The sequence below is a fragment of the Panthera onca genome, chromosome A1, assembly GCF_046562875.1.
Source record: "Panthera onca isolate mPanOnc1 chromosome A1, mPanOnc1 haplotype 2, whole genome shotgun sequence".
Taxonomy (NCBI): domain Eukaryota; kingdom Metazoa; phylum Chordata; class Mammalia; order Carnivora; family Felidae; genus Panthera; species Panthera onca.
In genome coordinates this window covers 95,116,084-95,140,971 of record NC_138339.1, presented here as the reverse complement: position 1 = coordinate 95,140,971, position 24,888 = coordinate 95,116,084, and the positions used below count along the sequence as shown (strand labels likewise).

Below are 24,888 nucleotides of genomic sequence, written 5' to 3'. Positions count from 1 at the left end.
CCCAGCTATTGCACTAGTAGGTATTCATCCAAAGGATACAAAACTGCTCATTCAAAGGGGCACATGCATCCCAATGTTTATAGCAGCACTATCAACAATAGCCAAAGTATGGAAAGAGCCCAAATGTGCATCGACTGATGAATGGATAAAGAAGATGTGGTACATATATACAATGGAATACTACTCGGCAGTGAAAAAGAATGAAATCTTGCCATGTGCAATAATGTGGATGGAGCTGGAGTGTTTTATGCTAAATTAAGTCAGTAGTAAGTCTGTCAGAGAAAGGCAAATATCATATGATTTCACTCATCTGTGGAATTTAAGAAACAAAACAGATGAACATAGAGGAAGGGAAGGAAAAATAAGATAAAAACAGAGAGGGAGGCAAATCATAAGAGATTCTTAAATACAGAGAACAAACTGAGGGTTGCTGGAGGGGTGTTGGGTGGGGGTGGGCTAAATGGGTGATGGGCATTAAGGAGGGCACTTGTTGGAATGAGCACTGGATATTATATGTAAGTGATGAATCACTAAATTCTAGTCCTAAAACCCTTATTACACTGTATGTTAACTAACTTTAAAAACATACAAAAAACAAATTTACTATATGGATGTACTTTAGAGATACCACCTAGAATTAGAATCATTAAAGACTGAATTTGAATATGCTAAAATAAATTATTACATGGAATTAGTAGATTAATTGGGAGAAATGTATCATTTTGTAATATTTACAAATTTGTTACATGTTCCAGGCTAGGAACATGGTATGTTATTCTTTCAGGTATACATTATATATTGCTGTTGGGCCAAGTTCATCCTCAGTCTTTTTTTTCTTTTTTTTTCCAAAAATGTTATGACTTTTCCTTGATATTTACTCTTCCAGAAGAATTTTATATTTATTTTATTCTATTTTAGAGAGAGAGAGAGATTGTGGGTGGGGGAGAGGGGCAGAGGGAGAGAGAGAGAATCTCAAGCAGGCTCCGTGTGGTGCTTGCTACGGGGTTCTATCCCACAACCCTGGCATAGCTACTGGAGCCGAAACAAAGAGTTAGATGCTCTACTGACTGAGCCACCCAGGCGACCCCAGAAGAATTTGATAATTGTTTCGTCAAATTCCAGAAAATAAAAAACTACAACAACAAAAACTTTTATTTTCCTTAGTAAGATTTTATGTTTTTTTTAAATATAAGTTTTGTTTTTCTTATTTAAATTTCTGATAAGGGGAAGTGGCATTACAATAATCTATATTAACAATAATTAAAATATTTACATATAAAAAAAGAATACATGTATTAAATTCTTGTTTCATTATGTTCTGTGTCATAGCTCCTTATGGTTAACTGCACAGTGCTTTGCACATAGTAGACACTTAATATATGTTGGTGGAGAATACGCTGAGATTGTATATTATCTGATGGGAAACCATTATTCAACAGCCCTATATTATTTTACTAAATTGAGAAAGCCTAAGACTCTCCCTCCTGAATATAAACTAGAAATTAGTGTTTAACCCAACCTCCAAAGACACCAGATTTCTTAAGAAACCAGAATTCTTTCTGGAAAAAGAGATGTTGCCAGAGGTACATAGATTAGTTTAGGTTTTCCTCCAGATCCACCCATGAAGAGCAGAACCTCACAGTAACTTGGCTTCTCCTGTAGGCCTTGAAAAACAAGCTTTGGAGGCGCAGCTGCAAGTTGCTTGGTACCAAAAATAGGGGTGCCAGATCTCAGAATTGTGGTTTTAACATGGCCCTGATACTGTTTAAGGCAGAAAGCATTTAGGACAGAGAAATGACAGTCTCTAAATTAAAGTCTGCTAGGTCCAGCATTAGAGTTTATTACACTAAAATCTAGGGCCTCCATTTCAGGGCAAGAAGAATAAGCAAAAAGAAGCTCACAACATGGGGGCAGAGTAAAGAAAGACTGGGGGCTGGTTTTCAATGGTTTTAATGAACAGTATCCTTGCTAATTAATTGGACCTAATAAATAATGAGGTTATCAGTTTCTCCCATTACAGTAAGAGGCCTGAAAGGAGTGAGGTGAAGAATGATAGAAGTATAGGCAGGAGGAGTCCAGTCCATTAAGAAAGTTGTAATGTGAGGAGAGGGTACTGAATGTTCTTCCCTCCGACAGGCATTTCCCAGAATCTTAGCCTCCCGTTGTAGTATTCACTAAAAGCTAATTTTCTTTTTAAATTTTTATTTAAATTCTAGTTAGTTAACATACCTTACAAAAAATGGTTTCGGGAGTAGAATTCAGTGATTCATCAGTTACATACAACACTCAGTGCTCATCATAACAAGTGCCTTCCTTAATGCCCATCACCCATCTATCCCATCCTTCACTCACCTCCTTCCATCAACCCTCATTTTGTTCTGTCATTAAGAGTCTCTTGTGGTTTGTTTTCCTCTCTTCTCTTTCCCCCCCCTCCCCTATGTTCATCTGTTTTATTTAAATTCCACAGGTGAGCGAAATCATATGGTATTTGTCTTTCTCTGTTTGACTCTTTCATTTAGCATAATATACTCTAGCTCCATCCATGTTGTTGCAAATGAGAAGTTTTCATTCTTTTGGATAGCTGAGTAATATTCCATGGTATGTATACCACATCTTGCTTATCTATTTATCTGTCAATGGACTTTTGGGCTCTCTCCATAGTTTGACTATTGTTGATAATGCTGCTGTAAACATTGGGGTGCATGTACGTCTTCGAACCTGTATTTTTGTATCCTTTGGTAAATACCGAGTAGTGCAATTGCTGGATCATAGGGTAGTTCTATTTTTAACGTTTTGAGGAACCTCCATACTCTTCTCCAGAGTGGCTGCACCAGTTTGCATTCCCCCGAACAGTGCATAAAGGTAAAGCTAATTTTCTTAGAAGCAAACTTAAAGGTTCAGAAGAGATTCAGAAGTATAAGTAGTGTTGTAGTTCAGTAAAGTTATATATATTCTTAAAAAGTAAAATTTATGTAGGCTGATTGAAACCTTACTGTTTTAAAACCTATAGATGTCAGAATGGATGTAGAGAAGAAAAGAGTGAAGCTGCTTTTTTATTTAAAAGTAACTGAAATATAGTTGTCTCTAGTTTTAAGAAAAGATGCTTGTTTTTAATTTATTTTTAAATGTTTATTTATTTATTTTGAAAGAGAGATGGGGAGAGGGCAGAGAGAGAGGGGGAGAGAGAGAATCCCAAGCAGGCTCTATGTTGTCAGCACAGAGCAAGATCAACTTACAAACCATGAGATCATGACCTGAGCTGAAATCAAGTCACATGGTTAACAGACTGAGCCACCCAGGCACCCCCAAAAAAGATGTTTATGAAATGAAAATGAAATCTGTAAAAGTTTTAAGAAAATATTATAATTTTACACTTTGCAATCAGTTTTAGAAACATGTTTATGCATCCAAATTTATTAGAATACGTGAAGGAGGGGCCCCTGGGTGGCTCAGTCGGTTAAGCAGCCGACTTCGGCTCGGGTCATGATCTCGCGGTCCGTGAGTTCGAGCCCCGTGTCTGGCTCTGTGCTGACCGCTCGGAGCCTGGAGCCTGCTTCGGATTCTGTGTCTCCCTCTCTCTGACCCTCCCCCGTTCATGCTCTGTCTCTCTCTGTCTCAAAAATAAATAAACGTTAAAAAAAAAAAAAAAAAGAATACGTGAAGGAGAAGAGGCTCTTTTCTCTGAGGTCATGAGCCAGTATTAAAGACACAGTGCATGGGGCGCCTGGGTGGCGCAGTCGGTTAAGCGTCCGGCTTCAGCCAGGTCACGATCTCGCGGTCCGTGAGTTCGAGCCCCGCGTCAGGCTCTGGGCTGATGGCTCGGAGCCTGGAGCCTGTTTCCGATTCTGTGTCTCCCTCTCTCTCTGCCCCTCCCCCGTTCATGCTCTGTCTCTCTCTGTCCCAAAAATAAATTAAAAATAAATAAATAAATAAATAAATAAATAAAGACACAGTGCTTGGGTACACATTAAGTATTTTAATAAATGTGAATTTTCAGATTACAAATGTATCTAATTTTAAATCTTATTTATACATTCTCTTATGAGTGAATATTTGTGTATTTTCTGAAATTATTTTATACTGAGTGATCCTAATACAGAGATTTGAAACCTCAGTCTGTCTACAAATAGTGACATTATTCGTACATTTATAGTACCTTTCAGGTACCTTCATGAATAATAAGTATAAATCAACGTTTTGAGATGTGGAATATGTTAACTTTCCCCTCTGGTTCTATGTGATCTTTGAATTTATTTAATTTAGGCATTATTGTATTATACTTTTATTAGGAAGCTGAGAACATTGAAAACAGTAGTCTCAAAGAACTTCTTCTTATTTTTACTTTAGGAATGTATCTTATTGACAGCAAACTATATTTTTAGTCTAGCAGCTGTGGAACCATCCATGATGCTCCTGGAAAATGTGAAGAGGCATCTGCAGCGTCCTGTGTGGATTAATGCTGATATTCTTCCTGGTCCAAATGGAAATAGCAGAGTAGTGGATGCAAAACCTTTTATAGACACAGTGACATCCTTCTTTCCAGATGTGACGTTTTCCCTGGGTTGGACAACAGGATGGCATCCTGAGAAAGTCAATGAAGGTAATAATTTTTAAAATGTATTTCTTTTTGATCAAATTAAAATCTACTTGAAATATAAAAATAACACTTCTCAGTACAAAACCAAAAACTTATTCCACAATCTAAGAGCCTAATGGAGAGAAAGGTCTGGTCCTAAAGGCATCTGTATGACTCTTCTTTCTTTTATTTCATATAGACACTGCATTCATTGGTGATATTCTGTTACCAAACTTCAATGGGAAATATTTATTTACAAGGTCTAGATTAACAAAAGCTGCCTCTTTATAAATTTTAAACATATCCTGAGTTGTCTATTTGAACTTGGAAAATATAATATACTCTTTTTACCTTGGAGCAAACTTCCTATGTCAGATGAAAGATAAAGAAGTAGTAACAAAAACTTAGCCAGTGATGTGAGGCCAGAAGTAAGGGGAGTGTGGTTGAAGAGCACAAGTTCTGTTCTGTAGACAGAGGGAGGCCCTTAAAAGTAGTTTGCTAGAACTTTGGCACCCTCATGTTCTCTTTGGTTGGACAGGGGAGTGAGAGGCCATGAGACTCTCCTCTAGTCCAATCCCTTCTTTCCTTTCACCTTTTCCCTTCAGGATGGACCTGACATTCAGATTATTTTCCCTGGTTGAAACTGACTATGCTATTTGGGTTCATCTTTCTATTTCTTCATACATACCTAGGTAGTGATTTCCAGATAAACAGTTCTCAAGAACCATGAAATCAGGACCTGACGGGAGATCAAGAGTCAGATGCTCAAGCAACTGAACCACCCAGGCACCCAGAGATATTAGTCTTTATCCTGTGTTCACGGCATTCATTTTTTTTACTTATTTGCATTTATTGTTTTCAGATGTTAAATTTTAGCCCAACGTAAGATTAGAGTAACTGCTATCAAGTGAGTAGTGACATTTAGGTTTAACCCCCTGGTCCAACAGTTAATAAGATTGAGAGAAAAAGCAATATGCTTTAACTTAATTCTAATTCTTTAATTCATTTTAATTTTATTAATTTCATTAAAGAATATTGCTTATAATTCAAAGTGTTTAAATAAGGTAAACTATAAACAGTTTAGTAACTTCCTTACTGATTCCAATTCCTTTTATCACTGTTTAGTATAATTCTGGCTTAACCTGATCCTTGAACTGAGTAATACCATATCTGGGTTTGAAGTCATTGTGGTGTTGAATGTCTCCAGGCTACTTTTCTTTCACCCTCCTCTTGTCATTACCAACATGCACTTTATGCTCCCTTACTTGTTATTTCACAGATTTAGAAAAGAGAGTTAAAAGTTTATAGTCATGTAAATATAGCTTTTGTTAGCAGTCCCTTTTTCTAATTAAAAAGATATAGGGGCACCTGGGTGGTGAGTTGGTTAAGTGTCTAACTGTTGATCTCAGCTCAGGTCATGATCTCACAGTTTGTGAATTCGAGCCCCACATCGGCCTCTATGCTGATGGTCCATAGCCTGCTTCAGATTCCGTCTCTCTTTCTCTCTGCCCCTTCCCCACTTGTGCTCTTTATCTGTCTCTGAAAATACATAAATAAATAAACAAAAAAAAATTTAAAAAACGATAGTTTTTCATATTTTTCAGGAAAGCAGAACTTTCCCCTTTTTTCATAAGGAGTTTAGCTGCTAAACTAACATATTTACTTAGGCTTTCTGTAAAATGTTCCTGTATTGATCAATACTTTTTACAGCCTGCTTTTGATAGAGTTTAGTGTTATTTAAAAAATAGAAAATTTTTTTCTGAAGCTTTTATAAATAGGCAAGTGTGTTTTCCATAATGTCTTAATAAGATTTAAAATGCATGTATAAAAGTCATTTTTACCACTATTTCTACTTTAGGTAAAATGTATAAATAATTTGGACTAGCCAAAAAACAACCATGAAGATAATTATTACTTAAAATTTTTTAAATGTTTTATTTATTTACTTTGAGAGAGAGAGAGAGAGAGAGAGCACGCACAAGTGGGGAAGGGGCAGAGAGAGAGGGAGGAAGAGACAATCCCAATCAGGCTGCACACCACCAGTGCAGAACCCAGGGTGGGGCTTGAACCCATGAACTGTGAGATCATGACCTGAGGTGAAGTCAGACTCTTAGTCAACTGAGCCACCCAGGTGCCCCGATAATTATTAATTAAATGTCTAGTACCGGGGCGCCTGGGTGGCGCAGTCGGTTGAGCGTCCGACTTCAGCTCAGGTCACGATCTCGCGGTCCGTGGGTTCGGGCCCCGCGTCGGGCTCTGGGCTGATGGCTCGGAGCCTGGAGCCTGCTTCTGATTCTGTGTCTCCTTCTCTCTCTGCCCCTCCCCCCTTCATGCTCTGTCTCTCTCTGTCTCAAAAATAAATAAACGTCAAAAAAAAAAATTTAAAAAAAAAAATGTCTAGTACCTAGCAGCCATCTTTCTCTTGGAAAAGAATACTTAATTACACAATGGAAAATATAAGTTTATAGAGACTATTAATGATGCAGCTATACCTACGGGAAGAGCTTTAGAATCTTTAAGGTATAGTGTCAAAATTTGCTTTTTTTGTGCTTGAGAGATTAGTAAAACCTTTTTTTTTTTAATGTTTATTTATTTATTTTTTTAGTGAGAGACAGAGTATGAGCAGGGGAGGGGCAGAGAGAGAAGGAGACAGAATCTGAAGCAGGCTCCAGGCTCTGAGCTGTCAGCACAGAGCCTGATGTGGGGCTTGAACTCATGAATCGTGAGATCATGACCTGAGCCGAAGCTGGACACTTAACCGATGGAGCCACCCAGGTGCCCCATAAAACCTTTTTAATATTTTAATGTTTTGTTAAATTTTCTCTTGGTCACTTGTGGCATGATTTTAGAATTAATTTTTTGTCGGGGCGCCTGGGTGGCTCAGTCGGTAAAGCGGCGACTTCGGCTCAGGTCATGATCTCGTGATCCATGAGTTCGAGCCCCGCGTTGGGCTCTGTGCTGACAGCTCAGAGCCTGGAGCCTGTTTCAGATGCTGTGTCTCCCTCTCTCTGACCCTCCCCCGTTCATGCTCTGTCTCTCTCTGTCTCAAAAATAAATAAACGTTAAAAAAAAAAAATTTAGAATTAATTTTTTGTCTACATTTTCCACTGAAAATTTTTTCATGTATTAAGTGTTTTTTTAAGTCACTCTGTATCCAAACAGAAATTTTTATAAATTGTCTGTGAATTTACCTATTTATAAGTAATTTAACTTAGTTTCTTATTTTTTTAATAAGTTTTATGTATTTATGTATTTTGAGAGAGAGAGACAGAGTGAGTGGGTGAGGGGCAGAGAGAGAGGGAGACAGAGAATCCCAAACAAGCTCCTCATTGTCAGCAGGGAGCCAGATGCCGGGCTCAAACTCACAAAACCTGGAGATCATGACTTGAGCTGAAAACAAGACCCATAACCAACTGAGCCACCCAGGCTCCCCTAGTTTCTTATTTAATTGACTTTCAGTATTCCAGTTAGAAAAATGGAATTTCTTTCTTTAATTTCAGGTTACAGTTGGACAATGGTGAAAGAAATGGAATATATATGTAAGGACCTAAATCTGCCTGTAACATTTCCTGTCAGAGCAGCATTAGTTAGGCAGTCTTGTTCTCAGTTACTCTGGCTGTTAAAGAAATCAAACAGGTATGTATAAGTTTAACAATGTAGGATGTGCATGTGAGTACATGTGTAAGAGAGACAGAGGATGAAAACTGATTATGTAGACAGTGTGTATGAGAAAAAGATTGAGAGAGAGAATGAGCCCCGATTGTGAAGCAAGCAGATTCCCTCACTAGAATGAAACTCTCAGTTAACCTTAACTTATATAACATCATGTCTTTCATCTCTGTTCCTTACCAAAGTTTTTGAACACAGTAGGTGCCCAGTAAATGTCCTTTTTTACTGATGTTATATTCTCAAGAAGTTGTAAGAGGATAAAATATTTTCTCTTTGAATTCCATCCTAATTTCACAAGTTTTTTCTGTATCAAAATTTTATCTTTTTAATATGTAATAAAAATTAGTTGGACCACTATTAAAGTATACTATAAAGATACAAATATTGAAACAACTTTGATACTATCTTTTTAATATACTTGTCAGTAGAACAGCAGGGAAACCCCAGAAATAAACCCAAATCTATCATGGAACTTAGTTTAGGAGAAGCTGGCATTTCAAATCATTGGAGTAAAAGTTTAGTGTAGTGTTGGGAAAATAGGCCAACTCTGCAGAAAAGACAAAACTGGCACTGCTCCTTAATCTTTTTTCCACAATAAATTCTAGGTGAATTAAATACTTGAAAATCAAACATTAAATACATAAAGAAAAAGCGTGATGTTTTATATAGTTTCAGAAAGGAGAAGACCTTTCTTAGTAAGGCACAGAATCTAAATGCTATTGCTGACACAAAGTTACCAGAGAGAGAACTCTAATACATATATATTTTAAAAAATAGAGTTTTATTTGAGCCCAAATTAGGACAGCTGCCTGGGAAACACAATATTCACAGGGAAGAAAGTGCTCCAGAGAATGAACATGTTTACAGGGTTATATACTTTTTAACATCTTGTAAAAGCTCAAAAGATTATAGATTAGCGTATAGGCAGGAATCATGTGTTTTAAACATCATCAAATGAAGGGAGTAGAGGCATTGATCAATATCTCAAGGACAAGATGGTTTTCCTTTAGGCTGCTCATTTACAAAGCAGATGTATAATGCATGCCTGGCAGGCCATAAATCAGGCTTTTGGTTTGAACAAAGTTTCTGTACAGTCGTGCTGACTTAGAAGGAAATTTAAAATGGTTGCCCTTCAGAGGCCTTTAGAGAGTTTTTCCTTTCATAACTATAAAAGGAGAGTTTGATACATTTGAATACATAAAAATGGAAAGATTCTGGTAAAACTATCCTTGATGCATACGTTAGACTGATGTAAAGAATTCTAATAAAGAATTTTCCCAACTCATCCAGAAAAAACTCAGTTTGGTAATTTACTATATTAGAGTAAGGGAATCAGATACTCATACATTAAAGAAGTATTCACATTCCTGTGGATAGTGAATTTTTACTAAATACCTTTTCAGTTTCTGTGAAAATGATCTTGTTTTTTTCCCCAATATCTATTAATAAAATAAATTATGGCACTATTTCATAATATTGAATTATCTTCACATTTCCAGAATAAACCCCATTTGATCATGATATATTCTTTTAATATGCTGCTGAATTTTATTGATAAATTTTAGTTAGGAGGTTTGCATTTGAAAGTGAGACTGGTCTGTAGCTTTTTTTCTTTCTCAGTTTTAGGTATAAATGTCATGTGCATTTCAATAAAAAAGCTAAGAACCATTCCTTTTTCTTTGTGCTGGGATATTAAAAAAAACAACATTGAGGGGCACCTGGATGGTTCAATCAGTTAAGACAACTTCTTGATCTCGGCTCAGGTCATGATCTCATGGTTCCTGAGGTCCAGCCCCGAGTTGGGCTCTGCGCTGACAGTGCAGAGCCTGCTTGGGATTGTTTTTCCCTCCCTTTCCCCCTCCCCCACTCACTCTGTCTCCCAAAATAAATAAATAAACTTAAAAAAAAATAAAACAAAACATTGAAATGGCCTGTACCTGATTTGGTAAACAATCCAAACCTAGTGTTTTGAGAAAAGATTAACTTGTACAACCTTTTTATTATATGGTAAGTGGTCCCTTGATTTTCTGTCTTCTGGGGGGCCAATTTTGATATACTGTATTTTTCTAGAAAATTATTAATTTCACCCAGGTTTTGAAGTTTATTTATTCACAGATGGCTCAAATAGCTTTGCATTCTTTTAATTTCTTCTGTTGGAGAGGAAGTATTCCTCTTTCCTTTAAGGTCCTTCTAGCTGGACTAAATAAATTGATGTGACAGAGAACAGCCGGAGAAAATCAAATTTAATAGCATACTTATGGGGAATCTACACAGACATTGAAAATCTAAAGACTGTGAGGCAACAGCAGGCTTACAGTAGCTGAGGAGGAGGGTAGGGATCTGAGGATACAAAGGGTCTTGAGAAAGACCATTAGTAGGAAGGTAGATGTTTGAAAAATAAATGTTACCCTATTATGTACATAAGTTTCCCAACTTGTGCTCTGTTTTTCTCTCTCTCAAAAATAAACATTAAAAAATTAAAATATTCATGATATATTATTTGGTACATATTCACATCTCTTTTATCTTAATGAAGAATTAATTATTAAAGGGGGGTCATACACTGTCCAGGGCCTGGCCCTTCAGGTGTTTTTTGGAGAGTGTGACTTGCTCTCTGTTGTTGTGACTTTGGTTATTTTATTTCCCTAGTCGTAGTGATGTTTTGGACCATCCACCAGGTGGGCTTTGATTTGTTCCTTGAAGTAGCCCTGTAAAGGAAAACAAACAAACAGGAAACAAAAACACACATATCAAACAAACAAAAACAAAAAACCTAAAAACTAAAAACAATCCAAAAGCAAAAAACCAGAAACACCAGCTACAAGTAAAGAACAGGGTGGAGGCGATACTGATGGAAGAGCACATAGAGAGAAATGACAGGGGCGGAGAAAAAGAAAAAATAAACATTGACCAGGCAGAGGGACTAAAAGCCTTAATCCAGAGAGAGAGAAAAGGAAAATAAGAAAGGAGGCAGGGAAAAAGAAAGGAAGATAAAGTTACCCAGACAGAGAAACTATACGGCTTGATTATTCCGGAGAGAGAGAAAGGAGTGTAAAGAAGGAGGTGTAGAACATGTATCAAGAGAATGGATTAAATATGTCTGTTTAAACAAACCAATAACCAAAGTACCCAGCCTACAGGAGGGAAGAGATAAGAGGGAGAAATGGGTCGGGGGGAGAATATATCTAAATAACAAGAATTGTTCTAGAATTAATCCAGGCTACGCAATAGCACTGGCCTGGAGGATGGAGCCGTCTGGTTCCACAGCGTCAATCCCACTCCAAAAGGTATGCAGTTACCCAGCGTTGGAGGGGCATGGTTTGGTGTCGGCTGGTCCCACCTCCACTGTGGGCCCCGCAGACGAATACCTGAGGCCCCACCTTGGCGGTGGTGGGAAGAAAAATGGCGGTTCCCAGTCTCTTCTCCATGACCCCGTGTGTCAAATCACTCCTTTGGAGCCATCCTCACTGTGCTGTGGGTGCAGACAAGACTGTCTTACTCCGCTGACTCTTTGCCCCAGGGGCTTGGCTGGGAGTTAAACTCCCGCTCAGTGCGCCCCAGTACTGGGTAAGCACCTCCCCATACGAGGTCCTGGCTGGTTTTGTCCTGTGCCGGAGTCCTTCAGGGGAGGGAACCGGTTTCTCCTGCTGCAGACTGCACCCCGATCTACCGCTGAACCCGGGTGGCTCCCCTCTTCCCCAGGTGTGCGAGCGGGGCAGCGGGCCCCAATCCAAAGATGGAACCTGCAGTTAGAGATCCTCTAACCTGCAGTTAGAGATGGGACCCCTCTCCATCCCAGTCCAAGGTTTTTTTCCCTTGTCCAGATACAGCCCTACGCTTCCCCAGCTGCTTTCTCTTCCCTATGTCTGTGGGTAGAAGGGGATCCCTCCCCTCCGTGCCTACACCGCCCGTTTTATCTCCCACAGTTCGCAATCACCCACCTATGGTCTTTCAAGTTGTCCTGATTTCTCCCTGGTAGACTCAGTCTCTTTTCCTCCCAGACTCTTCAATGAAGAGTTAATTATAAGTTTATTATTAAAAGGTCTTGGTCTGTTGATTGATATTTTGCCTAAGCTCACATTGTCTTTGGCCTGAATACTTGGCCATATACTTTTTTGAAAAATAAATTTATAGTTTTATTTTTCATTCATTTTTTGAAGAGTGATTTATTGTCATTAAAAAAATAGTTTTTAACCTATAGAAAAGTTGCAAAACACTTTCTACATCTCTGTGACCCAGATTCCCCAATTGTTAACTTTTTCCTGCATTTATTTATTATTTCTCTGTGTTTTTTTCTATTTATATTTTTTCCTGGCATGATGCCTTGTTATCCTTAAGTACTCCTGAGTGTACTTCCTCAAGCAAAGGCAGGCTTCTATATTACTACTATGCAGCCTCCCAATCAGAAAACCAGCATTAATACAACAGTACCATGTAGTCCTCAGACCCATTCAGATGTTATCAACCATTCAAAAAAATGCTTCTTTTTTCCTTGGGGTCCAAGAAACCTTCTGAGAACATGTCTTATATTTAGTTGTCATGTCTCATCAGTCTCCTTCAGTCTGGAATAGTTCCTCAGTCTTTCCCAATCTCATATACTTGACAGTCTTAAAAAATGACAGGGCTTTTATTATGAAAGATGTTCTCAACTAGGATCAGTTCGATATTTTCCTCATTTTTCTCATGCTTGTGTTCTTAGGAGACTTAGGTACTTTCCCTGTCCCAGTTCTCAAATTGACCACTTCTTCAAGGATAACTTTATGCTTGATTACAGTGGCGGATAGTATTTAGAAAGTGAAATCTGGGAGTTTGGCATGATCATTGCTACTTGAGTGTCATTGCTTCTAGGACATCTCAGTGGACAGAGCTAGTAAATACTTGTCTGTGTATATGTGTGATTACAGTGTGTGTATGTGTGTGTGTATTTGTGTGTACAAACACACACCATGCATACACACACACATACACACACAACAATATATACATCTAAAACCATTTTTTTTAAGTTTATTTACTTTAATAGAGAGTGGGGATTGAGAGAGAGAGAGAATCCCAAGCAAGGTGCAGAGCCCAAGTGCAGAGCCCAATGCGGGGCTCGATCCCATGAACTGTAAGATCATGACCTGAGCCAAAATCAAGAGTCAGACACTTAACCAAGTGAGCCACCCAGGCACCCCTACATCTATAGCCATTTCTATGTGTATATATACATATATAAAATCCATGAGTTCATAATGAAATTCTAATTTCAACCCCAACCCCTTAGGGTTCTTTCTAGCAGTCTTTTCTTTGTTATAAATTTCTTATCAGATACTTAGATACCTGACTCCCACTAATTTAATCTAATAGCCATTTAAAAGAAGAGTTTAACTTATTTACATTATTTATAAAAAGACAGATATGTTGGTCTTGTTTGGTCTTGTTTCTGTCATTTTTTTTGAAGTAGCATACTTGTTACTTTGTATAGCATTGAAAACATTTCTTTCTTTTTTTGAGAGGGAGAGAGAATGGGGGAGGGGCAGAGAAAGAAGGAGAGAGAGAATCTTTTTTTTTTTTTTTCTTTTTTTTTTATTTTTTAATATATGAAATTTACTGTCAAATTGGTTTCCATACAACACCCAGTGCTCATCCCAAAAGGTGCCCTCCTCAATACCCATCACCCACCCTGCCCTCCCTCCCACCCCCCATCAACCCTCAGTTTGTTCTCAGTTTTTAACAGTCTCTAATGCTTTGGCTCTCTCCCACTCTAACCTCTTTTTTTTTTTTTTTTCCTTCCCCCCCCCCCCCCATGGGTTTCTGTTATGTTTCTCAGGATCCACATAAGAGTGAAACCATATGGTATCTGTCTTTCTCTGTATGGCTTATTTCACTTAGCATCACACTCTCCAGTTCCATCCATGTTGCTACAAAAGGCCATATTTCATTTTTTCTCATTGCCACGTAGTATTCCATTGTGTATATAAACCACAATTTCTTTATCCATTCATCAGTTGATGGACATTTAGGCTCTTTCCATAATTTGGCTATTGTTGAGAGTGCTGCTATAAACATTGGGGTACAAGTGCCCCTATGCATCAGTACTCCTGTATCCCTTGGGTAAATTCCTAGCAGTGCTATTGCTGGGTCATAGGGTAGGTCTATTTTTAATTTTCTGAGGAACCTCCACACTGCTTTCCAGAATGGCTGCACCAATTTGCATTCCCACCAACAGTGCAAGAGGGTTCCTGTTTCTCCACATCCTCTCCAGCATCTATAGTCTCCTGATTTCTTCATTTTGGCCACTCTGACTGGCGTGAGGTGGTATCTGAGTGTGGTTTTGATTTGTATTTCCCTGATAAGGAGCGACGTTGAACATCTTTTCATGTGCCTGTTGGCCATCCGGATGTCTTCTTTAGAGAAGTGTCTATTCATGTTTTCTGCCCATTTCTTCACTGGGTTATTTGTTTTTCGGGTGTGGAGTTTGATGAGCTCTTTATAGATTTTGGATACTAGCCCTTTGTCCGATGTGTCATTTGCAAATATCTTTTCCCATTCCGTTGGTTGCCTTTTAGTTTTGTTGGTTGTTTCCTTTGTTGTGCAGAAGCTTTTTATCTTCATAAGGTCCCAGTAATTCACTTTTGTTTTTAATTCCCTTGCCTTTGGGGATGTGCCGAGTAAGAGATTGCTACGGCTGAGGTCAGAGAGGTCTTTTCCTGCTTTCTCCTCTAAGGTTTTGATGGTTTCCTGTCTCACATTCAGGTCCTTTATCCATTTTGAGTTTATTTTTGTGAATGGTGTGAGAAAGTGGTCTAGTTTCAACCTTCTGCATGTTGCTGTCCAGTTCTCCCAGCACCATTTGTTAAAGAGACTGTCTTTTTTCCATTGGATGTTCTTTCCTGCTTTGTCAAAGATGAGTTGGCCATCCGTTTGTGGGTCTAGTTCTGGGGTTTCTATTCTATTCCATTGGTCTATGTGTCTGTTTTTATGCCAATACCATGCTGTCTTGATGATGACAGCTTTGTAGTAGAGGCTAACGTCTGGGATTGTGATGCCTCCTGCTTTGGTCTTCTTCTTCAAAATTACTTTGGCTATTCGGGGCCTTTTGTGGTTCCATATGAATTTTAGGATTGCTTGTTCTAGTTTCGAGAAGAATGCTGGTGCAATTTTGATTGGGATTGCATTGAATGTGTAGATAGCTTTGGGTAGTATTGACATTTTGACAATATTTATTCTTCCAATCCATGAGCAGGGAATGTCTTTCCATTTCTTTATATCTTCTTCAATTACCTGCATAAGCTTTCTATAGTTTTCAGCATACAGATCTTTTACATCTTTGGTTAGATTTATTCCTAGGTATTTTATGCTTCTTGGTGCAATTGTGAATGGGATCAGTTTCTTTATTTGTCTTTCTGTTGCTTCATTATTAGTGTATAAGAATGCAACTGATTTCTGTACATTGATTTTGTATCCTGCAACTTTGCTGAATTCATGTATCAGTTCTAGCAGACTTTTGGTGGAGTCTATTGGATTTTCCATGTATAATATCATGTCATCTGCAAAAAGCGAAAGCTTGACTTCATCTTTGCCAATTTTGATGCCTTTGATTTCCTTTTGTTGTCTGATTGCTGATGCTAGAACTTCCAGCATTATGTTAAACAACAGCGGTGAGAGTGGGCATCCCTGTCATGTTCCTGATCTCAGGGAAAAAGCTCTCAGTTTTTCCCCGTTGAGGATGATGTTAGCTGTGGGCTTTTCATAAATGGCTTTTATGATCTTTAAGTATGTTCCTTCTATCCCGACTTTCTCAAGGGTTTTTATTAAGAAAGGGTGCTGGATTTTGTCAAAGGCCTTTTCTGCATCAATTGACAGGATCATATGGTTCTTCTCTTTTTTTTTTGTTAATGTGATGTATCACGTTGATCGATTTGAGAATGTTGAACCAGCCCTGCATCCCAGGAATGAATCCCACTTGATCATGGTGAATAATTCTTTTTATATGCTGTTGAATTCGATTTGCTAGTATCTTATTGAGAATTTTTGCATCCATATTCATCAGAGATATTGGCCTGTAGTTCTCTTTTTTTACTGGGTCTCTGTCTGGTTTAGGAATCAAAGTAATACTGGCTTCATAGAATGAGTCTGGAAGTTTTCCTTCCCTTTCTATTTCTTGGAATAGCTTGAGAAGGATAGGTATTATCTCTGCTTTAAACGTCTGGTAGAACTCCCCTGGGAAGCCATCTGGTCCTGGACTCTTATTTGTTGGGAGATTTTTGATAACCGATTCAATTTCTTCGCTGGTTATGGGTCTGTTCAAGCTTTCTATTTCCTCCTGATTGAGTTTTGGAAGAGTGTGGGTGTTTAGGAATTTGTCCATTTCTTCCAGGTTGTCCAATTTGTTGGCATATAATTTTTCATAGTATTCCCTGATAATTGTTTGTATCTCTGAGGGATTGGTTGTAATCATTCCATTTTCATTCATGATTTTATCTATTTGGGTCATCTCCCTTTTCTTTTTGAGAAGCCTGGCTAGAGGTTTGTCAATTTTGTTTATTTTTTCAAAAAACCAACTCTTGGTTTCGTTGATCTGCTCTACCGTTTTTTTAGATTCTATATTGTTTATTTCTGCTCTGAACTTTATTATTTCTCTTCTTCTGCTGGGTTTAGGCTGCCTTTGCTGTTCTGCTTCTATTTCCTTTAGGTGTGCTGTTAGATTTTGTATTTGGGATTTTTCTTGTTTCTTGAGATAGGCCTGGATTGCAATGTAGTTTCCTCTCAGGACTGCCTTCGCTGTGTCCCAAAGCGTTTGGATTGTTGTATTTTCATTTTCGTTTGTTTCCATATATTTTTTAATTTCTTCTCTAATTGCCTGGTTGACCCACTCATTCGTTAGTAGGGTGTTCTTTAACCTCCATGCTTTTGGAGGTTTTCCAGACTTTTTCCTGTGGTTGATTTCAAGCTTCATAGCATTGTGGTCTGAAAGTATGCATGGTATAATTTCAATTCTTGTATACTTATGAAGGGCTGTTTTGTGACCCAGTATATGATCTATCTTGGAGAATGTTCCATGTGCACTCGAGAAGAAAGTATATTCTGTTGCTTTGGGATGCAGAGTTCTAAATATATCTGTCAAGTCCATCTGATCCAATGTATCATTCAGGGCCCTTGTTTCTTTATTGACTGTGTGTCTAGATGATCTATCCATTTCTGTAAGTGGGGTGTTAAAGTCCCCTGCAATGACCACATTCTTATCAATAAGGTTGCTTATGTTTATGAGTAATTGTTTTATATATCTGGGGGCTCCGGTATTCGGCGCATAGACATTTATAATTGTTAGCTCTTCCTGATGGATAGACCCTGTAATTATTATATAATGCCCTTCTTCATCTCTTGTTACAGCCTTTAATTTAAAGTCTAGTTTGTCTGATATAAGTATGGCTACTCCAGCTTTCTTTTGGCTTCCAGTAGCATGATACATAGTTCTTCATCCCCTCACTCTCAATCTAAAGGTGTCCTCAGATCTAAAATGAGTCTCTTGTAGACAGCAAATAGATGGGTCTTGTTTTTTTATCCATTCTGATACCCTATGTCTTTTGGTTGGCGCATTTAATCCATTTACATTCAGGGTTATTATAGAAAGATACGGGTTTAGAGTCATTGTGATGTCTGTATGTTTTATGCTTGTAGTGATGTCTCTGGTACTTTGTCTCACAGGATCCCCCTTAGGATCTCTTGTAGGGCTGGTTTAGTGGTGACAAATTCCTTCAGTTTTTGTTTGTTTGGGAAGACCTTTATCTCTCCTTCTATTCTAAATGACAGACTTGCTGGATAAAGGATTCTCGGCTGCATATTTTTTCTGTTTAGCACACTGAAGATATCGTGCCAAGCCTTTCTGGCCTGCCAAGTTTCAAAGGAGAGATCAGTCACGAGTCTTATAGGTCTCCCTTTATATGTGAGGGCACGTTTATCCCTTGCTGCTTTCAGAATTTTCTCTTTATCCTTGTATTTTGCGAATCTTATAGGTCTCCCTTTATATGTGAGGGCACGTTTATCCCTTGCTGCTTTCAGAATTTTCTCTTTATCCTTGTATTTTGCCAGTTTGACTATGATATGTCGTGCAGAAGATCGATTCAAGTTACGTCTGAAGGGAGTTCTCTGTGCCTCTTGGATTTCAATGCCTTTTTCCTTCCCCAGTTCAGGGAAGTTCTCAGCTATAATTTCTTCAAGTACCCCTTCAGCACCTTTCCCTCTCTCTTCCTCCTCTGGGATACCAATTATGCGTATATTATTTCTTTTTAGTGTATCACTCAGTTCTCTAATTTTTCCCTCATACTCCTGGATTTTTTTATCTCTCTTTCTCTCAGCTTCCTCTTTTTCCATAACTTTATCTTCTAATTCACCTATTCTCTCCTCTGCCTCTTCAATCCGAGCTGTCGTCGTTTCCATTTTGTTTTGCATTTCGTTTAAAGCGCTTTTCAGCTCCTCGTGACTGTTCCTTAGTCCCTTGATCTCTGTGGCAAGAGATTCTCTGCTGTCCTGTATACTGTTTTCAAGCCCAGCGATTAATTTTATGACTATTATTCTAAATTCACTTTCTGTTATATTATTTAAATCCTTTTTGATCAGTTCATTAGCTGTTGTTATTTCCTGGAGATTCTTCTGAGGGGAATTCTTCCGTTTGGTCATTTTGGATAGTCCCTGGAGTGGTGGGGACCTGCAGGGCACTTCCCCTGTGCTGTGGTGTATAACTGGAGTTGGTGGGCGGGGCCGCAGTCCGACCTGATGTCTGCCCCCAGCCCACCGCTGGGGCCACAGTCAGACTGGTGTGTGCCTTCTCTTCCCCTCTCCTAGGGGCGTGATTCACTGTGGGGTGGCGTGGCCCGTCTGGGCTACTTGCACACTGCCAGGCTTGTGGTGCTGGGGATCTGGCGTATTAGCTGGGGTGGGTAGGCAAGGTGTACGGGGGCAGGAGGGGCAGGCTTAGCTCGCTTCTCCTTAGGTGATCCACTTCAGGAGGGGCCCTGTGGCAGCGGGAGGGAGTCAGATCCGCTGCCGGAGGTTTGGCTCCGCAGAAGCACAGAGTTGGGTGTTTGCGCGGAGCGAGCAAGTTCCCTGGCAGGAACTGATTCTTTTTGGGATTTTGGCTGGGGGATGGGCAAGGGAGATGGCGCTGGCGAGCGCCTTTGTTCCGCGCCACGCTTAGCTCTGCTGTCCGGGGGCTCAGCAGCTCTCCCTCCCTTTGTCCTCCAGCCTTCCCGCTTTCTGAGCAGAGCTGTTAACTTATGACCTCCCAGACGCTAAGTCGCGCTTGCTGTCGGAACACAGTCCGTCCGGCCCCTCCGCTTTTGCCAGCCAGACTCGGGGGCTCTGCTTGGCCGGCGAGCCGCCCCTCCGCCCCGGCTCCCTCCCGCCAGTCCGTGGAGCGCGCACCGCCTCGCCGCCCTTCCTACCCTCTTCCGTGGGCCTCTCGTCTGTGCTTGGCTCTGGAGACTCCGTTCTGCTAATCCTCTGGCAGTTTTCTGGGTTCTTTAGGCGGGTGTAGGTGGAATCTAAGTGATCAGCAGGACGCGCGGTGAGCCCAGCGTCCTCCTACGCCGCCATCTTCCCTCCACCCTTTGCTTTGTATTTTAATTTTAATAATTTGTGAGGTTCATTTTTCCCTTTTGATTATTCATGACTGTAATTTCCATAAAGTATGCTTAATCTGCTTCTTTAAAGGTACCTGTTAATTTCTTCCTGTGAACAATAATAAAATTAGTGTACTTCTTTACCCCTTTCACCTAATTTTGACTGTACTCTCTTTTATTGTCAACTTTGAACTTTATAGTCAATGGTAAATTGGCTGTCTATAAAATTCTTGGCTCACAGTGCCTTTCCTTGAGGATTTTGAAAACATTGCTCCTCTGGTTTCTACTGAGTGTTGATGTGGCAAAGGTTGAAGCCAGTCTGATTTTTTTTTTTCCTCTTTTAAGTGTCTTGATTTGGCAGGAGTTATTGGGGGACAACTGAATGTAGAAAGTGTTGTTTTCAGTATATAGATTAAAATGTCTTTTCTGGAATATATCTGTGAATTATATTTTGAAATACTTGTTTTATTTTATTTGTAAACTAAGTTTTCTTTTTCAGGGATTCTAGTTATGAATATTTAGATCTCTGTTGCCTATCTTTGGCATCTATTGTTTTCTCTTTAGTCTTTCTTTGCTTCTTATTTATTTGGATTTTATTTTTCTTGATTTTATAATTTGTCTTCTATATCTCTTACAATATTTTCCACAATGCCTGTTTTTCCTCGTATATCTTCAGACTTCACTTTATTTCTATAATAGTATTAATTCTTTATTTCTTTCCTATAATCTGCCAATTAATGTTTTATTATGTCTTCGGTACCATCTTGCAACCTCTTCCATAGCTCATATCTCTGCTTTGTGCTCTTTCTTCAAAGAAGCAGTTGCATCATTTAAAAAATGTTAGTTATGGCTTTCATCTGCCTTGATGGTTTTCTTTAAATTTTACATATATTTCAGCTATCTGATAGTTTTTTATTTTGTTACTTTTTAATTTTTTTTTAAGTTTATTTATTTTGAGAGAGGGGGAGCCCACGAACAGGGGAGGGGCAGAGAGAGAGGGAGAGAGAGAATCCCAAGCAGGCTCTGTACTGTCAGTGCTGAGCCCGACATGGGACTCAAGCGAATTAACTGAGCTGAAATTAAGAGTCAGACGTTTAACTGACTGAGCCACCCAGGTGCCCATATCTGACAGTTTTTTTAAAGATGATGTTTTTATTTCTCCATCTGCCATTTATTTATCCTTATTATTTTCTTATACTCTTGTACTTCTCCTTATTTTATTTTGATTACTGCAGTTTATTTTTTTTACTTTTTAAAGTTTATTTATTTATTTGGGGTGGAGAGGGGCAGAGATAGAGGGAGAGAGAGAGAATCCCAAGTAGGCTCCGTGCTGTCAATGCAGAGTCCAATGTGGGGATTGAACCCAAGAATCGTGAGATCATGACCTCAGCTGAAGTTGAATGCTTAACTGACTGAGCCACCCAGGTGCCCCAATTGCTGCATTTTAGAGAAAGTCAATTTTTTTTTCTAGACAGGCTACTTGCCCAAAGTGCATATTGCAGAGGAATTAAAACTATGCTTCTTATGACCAGAGAGTTTTATGTGTGAGTGTGTTTAGCCTTTAACGTTTCCCAGTGAATAGAGGTAGGCAGTTGTGGTATCTCTAAGTAGAATCTTTTATCTATTGCTTATATTTAAAATTTTGAGTTTCCACAGGACTAAATAGTCTGATGTGCACAACTGTGACTTTTCTGTGTTAACTCTTTCCTTGTTTCTATAACTTCTTGGGACCAAACCTACCCCAAGAAAGCCTCCATTTGTAGCTCAGGGATGCCATTCCCACTGTTGCAAAGTGTTTAGGTAGAGTCTGCCCCTCATCTAGAAGTGTCTTTGGTAGGCTTTCTCTGTAATCTACAGACATGGGCAAATTCTCTTCACTTCCTTACATACTCATCTGGCTTTAATCTCTGTTGCTGTTGGAAACTTTTCACCTGTTTTATAATTTTTAGTTTCAGTTCTTTCTTAATTTCATTGAAGATGGGGTTTCTATTTTCATTCTTTTGTTCTTTTTGCTGCCCCTGGGTAATTCCTAGGAGGAAAAAGAGGCAGTGCTGACTTTAGGCTGCTATGTTCAAATAAGAAGTTTCTACCTCCTATTTCTTTCATTACTACTACCTCAGTTTTCTCACGTTCTCTCTATGAAGTCATTTTCTTTCCTAAAATTTCTCATTTGAATATTGCACTCTGTTCAAGTCAAATTCTTATTTTTTAAGATTACTTTATTTATTTTGAGAGAGAGAGAGAGTGACCAGGAGAGGGGCAGAGAGAGAGGGAGAGAGAATTCCAAGCTCCGTGCTGTCAGCACAGAGCCTGACTTAGGGCTGGACCTCACAAAGTGTGAGGTCATGACCTGAGCCAAATATCAGGAGTCAAACGCTCAACCCAACCATATTCAAGTCAAATTCCTAAACTCTATAATTAAGTATTCATATTTACCCCCTTCAGTTTGAAACTCCCTTGTGTTTGGCTCCATGGCATTGCACCAGATGGATTTATCTACTTCTCTGTCTAGTTCTCTTTTGTTTTGTTTATTTTTGTTGAATTGTTTTTGCCTCTTTCTAATTTTGGAATTCTCTTAACGACATTTTTTTTTTTTTGAGAGACAGAGAGAGACAGAGCATGAACAGGGGAGGGGCAGAGAGAGAGAGAGAGAGAGAGAGAGGGATACACAGAATCCAAAGCAGACTCCAGGAAGCCTGATGTGGGGCTTAAACCCATGAATGCAAGATCATGACCTGAGCTGAAGTCAGACGCTCAACCGACTCAGCCACGCAGGTGCCCCTCTTAACAACATTTCTTTCACAGTCTTTTTTAAATATGAAAGGTAAAATAGCAAAGCTTTAATGGAATATATCACTAGAGAATATCTTCATAACATTGGGGATGGGAAGGGATTCTTTTTTTTGTTTAATTTTTTTATAACATTTATTTATTATTGAGAGACAGACATAGAGCGTGAGCAGGGGAGAGGCAGAGAGAGGGGGAGACACAGAATTGGAAGCAGGCCTCAGGCTCCGAGCTGTCAGCACAGAGCCCGACACGGGGCTCGAACTCACAACCTACGAGATCATGGCCTGAGCCGAAGTCGGTCACCCAACCAACTGAGCCACCCAGGCCCCGAGAAGGGATTCTTAAGATATAAAAATCACTAGCCATAAAGAATATGTTTGAGTAATTTGAATACATTAAAATTCAGAAATTGTTCCTGTCAAAAGATACCATGAAGAACATGAACAGATTAGGCACAGAGTTGGGGAATATTTTTGTATCTCAAAAGGGCTCTAATAGAGAATAGTATATATATTCTATATAAAATAGTATATATATTCTATATAAAAGAAGTATATATTCTATTATTTGTATGTCACAATTTATTTGTTTTATTATTGAATGACATTTGGATTGTTTCATGGTTTTGACTGTTACAGGGATTGCTGCTGTGAACATACACACACACGCATGCACACACACACACATCCTGGTGTACATATGCCTACATTTATAAAGGTTGTATAGGGAGGGAATATCTAGGAATAGAATTTCTAGGTCATAGAGTATTCATAGCTTCTACTTTAGTAGATAATGCTAAACTGTATTCTAAAGAAAATGGATTAACTGCAGCTACATGTTTCAACTTGGAGAAATTTCACAATCTATATTCAGTAAAAGAACTAAGACCAAAAAATATTATATACCATATGATTCCATTTACATAAAAATAACTAACAGGCAAAAATTGAACTGTACTTTTTACAGATGGATATATAGGCAGTAAATAAAGAAAAACAAGAAAATGGCTCCCACCAAGGTCAAGGCTGTGAGGTCTCCAGGGGAGAGGAGAGGTTGTGATAGCACAGTGACATACAGGTACCTCCCAAGGTAGTGATGGTGATGGTGTGCTCTCTTTCTTGATTTGTGTTTTGGTTACACTGGAGTTCATTTTATAATAATTTGTTAAAATTCATATTTATGGTTTTATGGGTTTTTCCTATATATTTCATAATGAAAAGGGCTTAAAAAATAAAACCTGAGAACTGATTTGAATGAACATAATTTAAGGTACCCTTAGGCAATTTGTCTTCCTATTTCACTTTAAATATAATAGAGGGAGGATTAAAAGAGGTACAGTAACTTTGTAGAGCTCTTTTTTTAATCTAAATCCATATCTGTGTCACCATAGTGTTCAAATAAAGTAATAGATGCCATTTTAGCAAAAATATAGGGTTTTTAAAGTATTTTTCCAGTCTTATTAGAAATAATTGAAATACATCAATATATACACCATGATAGTTAGATTTACATTTATTGTGAAATGATTATCATAATAGGTTCAGCAAACCTTTATCTTCTCATATAAATACAGTAAAAAGAAAAAAAGGAAAAGGAAAAAATTCCCCTTGTGATGAGGACTCTTAGGATTTACTCTCAGGGCACCTAGGTGGCTCAGTTGATTTAGCATCCTACTCTTGATTTCAGCTCAGGTCATGATCTCCCAGTTCATGGGATCAAGCCCTGCATTGGGATCTGTGTTACAGCGTGGAGCCTGCTTGGGATTCTCTCTCCCCTCTCTCTCTACTCCTCCCCCTGTTTGTGCTCTCTCTTTCTCTCTCTCTCTCAAAATAAAGAAATAACCTTTTTTTTGTAAAAAAAGGATTCACTGTCTAAACACTTTTCCTATGTAATCATACAGCAGTGTTAACTCTACTCATCATTTTGTACGTTACATCCTTAGTATTTATTTATCTTATAACTGGAAGTTTATACCTTTGACCACCTTCCTCTATTACCCCTTCCCCACCCTCGACCCCTGGTAACCACAAGACTGATCTCTTTTTCTGTGAAGGTTTTGTTTTTCTTTTAGATTCTACATATAAGTTAGATTGTACAGTACTTCTTTTCCTGTCTAACTTGCTTTACTTAGCATAATGCCTTCAAAGTCCATCCATCGTGTTGCAAATGGTAGGATTTCCCCATTTTTTATGGCTGAATAATACTACATTGTATATATGTATATACTACAACTTTTTTATCCCTTCATCT

General features: G+C 38.7%; 1 protein-coding gene across 5 annotated transcripts in view; it reads left to right on the top strand.

Annotated features, from left to right (window-relative positions):
- Window positions 1-24,888, top strand: part of FAM151B (family with sequence similarity 151 member B) — a 49,714-nt gene that overhangs the window by 9,090 nt on the left and 15,736 nt on the right. For 4 of the 5 annotated variants that reach the window (XR_013556253.2, XM_060635458.2, XM_078448502.1 and 1 more), the window contains exons 4-5: window positions 4,383-4,600; window positions 8,077-8,212. Coding sequence is in view for 3 of the 5 variants with exons in the window: in XM_060635458.2 (XP_060491441.2) it covers window positions 4,383-4,600; window positions 8,077-8,212 (354 nt within the window). In the remaining 2 variants the exon portion in view is untranslated. Of the gene's footprint in view, window positions 1-4,382; window positions 4,601-8,076; window positions 8,213-23,604; window positions 23,728-24,888 lie in introns of all 5 variants that reach the window. The other variant, XR_013556257.1, reaches the window with a different exon arrangement.